Source organism: Poecilia latipinna, unplaced genomic scaffold, assembly GCF_001443285.1.
Source record: "Poecilia latipinna isolate Pla-1442-1.1 unplaced genomic scaffold, P_latipinna-1.0 Scaffold1302, whole genome shotgun sequence".
NCBI classification, from domain to species: Eukaryota; Metazoa; Chordata; class Actinopteri; order Cyprinodontiformes; family Poeciliidae; genus Poecilia; species Poecilia latipinna.
Window position 1 is genome coordinate 42770 of NW_015113918.1, and position 4774 is coordinate 47543.

The following is a 4774-nucleotide window of genomic DNA, read 5'->3' on the forward strand; positions in this document are numbered from 1 at the left end:
TATATATATATATATGACAAAATGTATTTTGTCATCTTGCCTTTGGAGTAAAGACTTCTTCCTCCCTGAGTGCCTGAGAGGCGTTTAAGCCAGCAGACTGCTTCCACTTTAGCAGCTTTACAGAAACTTTGCTTTGTTTTCTGGAGTCGATGTCCCCATTTTGCACAGAATATGTTCATTGTGGGACACGGAGAGAAAAAACAGAACCATTTCGGACCTTCTGTCATATACGTCGATCATTATTACAGAAAAATGCACATTGTTACCATGTGACATAGTGTGTTTGTGCAGAACAACTCATCTTGACCATGCGGGGCTTTTTATTGTATTTATTCACATTTCAAAAGAATCTATCATCAGAGAAGACTACAAGTTAGTAAAAATGATTCCCCTCCCACCCCCCAAATATTAATCATTGTGTCTTCTTACAAACATATAGGTAATGCAACAGTTTCAAAGTACAAAAAAAAAAAAAATCATACATTACCAGCCATATTAATGTAAAAAAGACCCAGTGTCATCCTTTCTAGCATTACAGTGTTGAGCACTTTTGACTTGTTTCAGCATTGGATCACAAAGATGTGCAGAAAATAGTGAGCAGGAGGAGGGTAGGGTATACATGGGGGACAACAGTTGCCTTTCTATGTGAGAAATATTTATTCTCATCCCAGCCTTGACAGTATCAACACTATGAGTTCTGCAAATATGACCAAATTCTGCTTTATGAATATGCTATTTGAGTTGATGTAACAGGTGACTCAGAGTGAAAGACCTCTTATTATCTAAAAAAAAAAATAAAATAAAAAAATAAAAAAAAGGAAAGCAAAGAAAAACATGAACTTCACAGAAGACTCAAAAACAATACATCCAGTTTCTACAATTTTACAATTGGGAATGCACAGTTACAGATAAGACACCCATAGTGGTACAGCATGAAAAAAAAAAAAAAAATGGAGAATTTAAAGATTTGTGGTAAATCTGGGGCCAAAACTTGTGTTCACTCTGTTTTAAAACCCTTATTTATTATTAGCAAAGTAATTACGTTGAAAAGATTGCTCCTCAAAATTTCTATTTGTATTAGCTTTGTTAGGTTTGTGAGAATAGATGAGTCTTATCTTATAAAACTTCATTTCCTCTAGCCATTCAATTATCTGAAATCAGCTGTTTTAGTAATGCTGTATTTAATTTAATTTAAAGTAGCACACTAATCCTCTAAAACTTCATGCGTTTTGTAGTTTGCCCTTGTTGTGTAATGATGAATACCAATGTGTAAATGAAAACGAGTCAAAGGATTGATTTCCTGGGTCAAGGATGCCTGTTTTCATTGATGAGCGTGGTTTCTTTTATTGTCGTGCCCCCAACAATAGCTTGTGCTGATGCTGCATGATCTTTATCGCCCGGACGCCTATTTGTACAGCACGCAGAGAGGATTTGGCTTGAGGTCACTACTATAGTCCTCTCTCTGATGGACAGCTGATATCACAGTACACAGGTTTTCCTCTTTTTTGAACGGCTACAGAACATAAGCAGATCTAAAATAAAAGATGCAAATCACATTGAAAAAGACATCCAACATGTGGTAATTTTTCTCTTGATTTTACTCTGACTAACTCTGCTCTAGCTTTTACCACCTAGTATGTGAACACAAAAAAGGAGAGAAATGCTCTGAAACTGATGCAAATCCCTCTTCTCTTGAAAGAATCTTGTATAAATGGATCCGTAGATGAGGTGTTACGAGGGTTAAAGGCCTTGCAGAGTTGAGATCTCTGAATGTGCAAAAGAAGTACGGCCCTCTGAACCTAAATCAGACTTTTTTGCCTTTAAATATCTGCAAACTTTACCAGATGTTGTGTGTTTCTATGCAGTATGTTTCTCAGCAACAGCAGTGTGGCTGCCTTTACACTTTGTCACTGTCTAAATAGAAAAGTCATCGTCCATCTACAGCAAAAGCATCGATTTGCAGACATTCTAGTAGTCTTTCCCTATCAACTCAAGCCTTTTATACAAGTAACCTATTTCTCCATTATAAATAGCTATAACTCTTTCAATAGAAAAGATGTCTAAAAACTGAAAATGATTTCCATCAAGTAAAAACATTTCCCCATTTTTCTTTTTAAATAAGTACACACTTAGTAAAAAAAATCTCCTCTTTAAACCCTACTTTTATGTTCCATTTGATCTCAAACACTCTGACTTTTTTGTTTATTTTATTTTTATTTTGTTTATTGAGGGTCCTTTCTGCAGAATTCCACCCTCAAAGGTTTTTCTCTATCCCTGTCGATTTTTTTTTCTTTTTCATCCACTTTTTGGCCTGCCTGTGTAAAAGTATGCACTGCTTTGAGTTAGTGGTGTATGCTCTCCCTGATGTTGAATGTGTGAAGGCATGCATGTGCTTTGTCTCACGGGTTCATACGGTGAGATCATCTGACCTGGCCCTGCTGCTTGCTTTGCTCAGTCGACTCAGTGGTCTGGTGTCTTCTATCGTATCCGTCGCCTCCACCTCTGCCTCAGCAGGGGTTTCCATCTCCTCGTTCTCTGCTTCCTCTCCCTCTGCATCCTCATCTAGACCTTCCTCTATTCTCTCTGCTTCCACCTCCGGTGGTGGCACCTCCTCAACCTCTTCTTCATGTAACGTCACTTCCCCTGTCCCCGTTGTTTGACTGTAGGAAGGCAGAGTCTCGTCGTACACCTTAGAGATGTCCTCCATGGGCAGCACCTCCTCCACCTTCTCCTCCAGTGTCTGGAAGGGTGGAGTCCCTCTGCCAGCCTCCATGCCGACCTCAGCCAGAGGGTAGAGGTGAGTTACAGGTGGAACCTTTTCCTCCTCTAGCAACTTGTAGCCTTTTGCTCTTTGCAAAGCAGGAACAGCCAGCGGGGACAGACCTTTTCCTTGTGGCGGCAGAGGCGGGGCTGTGCCCTCGCCTTGGGCTGGAGCTGGGGCAGGCTTACGGAAGACAAAGCGGATTTTCTTCAGACCCAAGTGGCTGATCTCCACAAAGTTGAGGAAGAGCGAGACACAGGCCACAGCCAACATGAAGATGATGAAGACGGTCTTCTCCGTTGGGCGAGACACAAAGCAGTCCACCGTGTTGGGGCAGGGCCATCGGCTGCATTTGTACAGTGGCAGGATGCGGAAGCCATAAAGAAAGTACTGCCCTACCACAAAACCCACTTCAAATAGTGTCTTGAAGATAATGTGGCAAATGTAGGTCCTCAGCAGGGTGCCCTCCAGGCGAAACTTCTTGCTGCCTTTGGTGCTGGTCTCCTTGGTTGTGCGGACACTTCCCTGGTCGGGTGCCAGAGGCAGACGCTCCTCGCTCAATTCCTGTTGCCGGCTAAGCTCTGCCTCCTCTCGCTCTTTACGTTTCTCCTCCATGTGCACATGGTGCACAGCATGGCCGACGTACACCAGAGACGGCGTGGACACAAAGATGATCTGGAGCACCCACAGGCGGATGTGGGAGATGGGGAAGGCCTCGTCATAGCACACGTTCTCGCATCCAGGCTGTTGCGTGTTGCAAACATAGTCGGACTGCTCGTCGCCCCACACGAACTCTGCCGCCGTGCCCAGTATGAGGATGCGGAAGATGAACAGCACTGTGAGCCACACCCGGCCGATCACCGTGGAGTGCTCGTTGACTTCCTCTAAAATATTACCCAGAAAGCTCCAGTCACCCATGGTCGGTCCGTAGCACTGCGGAATGAAGGGTGGGGTAGGGATGGACACAGAGGGTGCAGTCGCACGGGGAGGGTGGGGTAGGGAGGGCCCACAGTGGGAGTGGGAAAGAAAGGGACAAAGGTAAGCAATGCATTAGAGGACAAATCAAACTTTGAAATTCTTGTTCATCAAACATTAGCTGCTAATAATTGCATGCATTTCAGTTTAAACACTTAACATACTGAAACTTCACAAAAGTCTGAACGGTCAACTGAGAATGTTCAGTTCCTATTATAAATAATGATAAGAAATTTCAATGAAACAGAATGATTTGAAGTAAATCTAAAGTTCTTACAAAATCTCTCTGTAGGCCATTAAATTTCACTAAAATGAACACATGAATATACATTGCTGTCAGTAGCTCTCAAAGGCAACATTCTAGTCAAAGCAATGGTAGATTGAGAGATCAGTAGGTAACATAAAGTCCCCTACTAAAGAATAAAAGGCAATCAAATGGGCAACTTGCCACAGCTGCGGCTCCGGCAAAGTTGAGTCCTGTCCCGTTCTCTTGGCACCCGGCAGGGGAGAGTGAACTTTTTTCTGCCCTCTTTCCCACCTAAAGCCCTGTCCTTGTCGCCCCACTGAGCAGATGTGAATGAATCGGCTGTGATGGTTGGTTTTTAGTTTGCCGCGATATTTAAGCTTGGAGCCAGACGGCCTTTATTTTCCGGGCGACGTGCGGGTGACGCAAAAAACAATAGGATCAACAAAGCCAGAGCAGGGATGTATGGAAGCAGGCCTCAAGCTCCCACACCAACATGGACACTGTCGGGGCACAGAGTCCACAGCAGCTCAGTCACACTCCTACTTTCTTAACCGTCCGATGTTCTGTGTATGGAAACGTGGACACAGCAGACACAATTTGAAACTGTGCCTCCAGCAATAGAGCCAACATTAGAGGCAGGTCAGAAACAAACTATCAGCTCAGGCAAGGATGAAGAAGAACTTTGTGGATGTGCAGCAGGTCATTTAGACTCCCCATAACACAAAACATTAGTCTAGATTAATGCAGTGTTGTGAAAATATCAAAATGCAGGAGTCTCTGCCATATATATA

The 4774-nt window shown here is 43.2% G+C and overlaps 2 protein-coding genes across 2 annotated transcripts in view; one reads left to right on the forward strand and one right to left on the reverse strand.

Moving 5' to 3' along the window:
- Positions 1–397: 397 nt before the first annotated feature.
- On the reverse strand, positions 398–4726 carry gja8b (gap junction protein alpha 8 paralog b). The gene has a single exon (XM_015055185.1). It carries the CDS (start codon positions 3677–3679, stop codon positions 2408–2410), a length of 1272 nt encoding a protein of 423 aa, XP_014910671.1. The 5' UTR covers positions 3680–4726; the 3' UTR covers positions 398–2407.
- LOC106961448 (gap junction alpha-5 protein) overlaps positions 2714–4774 on the forward strand; it is a 34130-nt gene continuing 32069 nt past the window's right edge. The window contains exon 1 of the mRNA XM_015055187.1: positions 2714–2797. The gene's annotated coding sequence lies outside the window, so the exon portion shown is untranslated. The remainder of the gene's footprint in view (positions 2798–4774) is intronic.

Coding starts and splice junctions, on each gene's coding strand:
- gja8b (XM_015055185.1), bottom strand. CDS start 3,679: ATGGGTGACTGGAGCTTTCTGGGTAATATTTTAGAGGAAGTCAACGAG.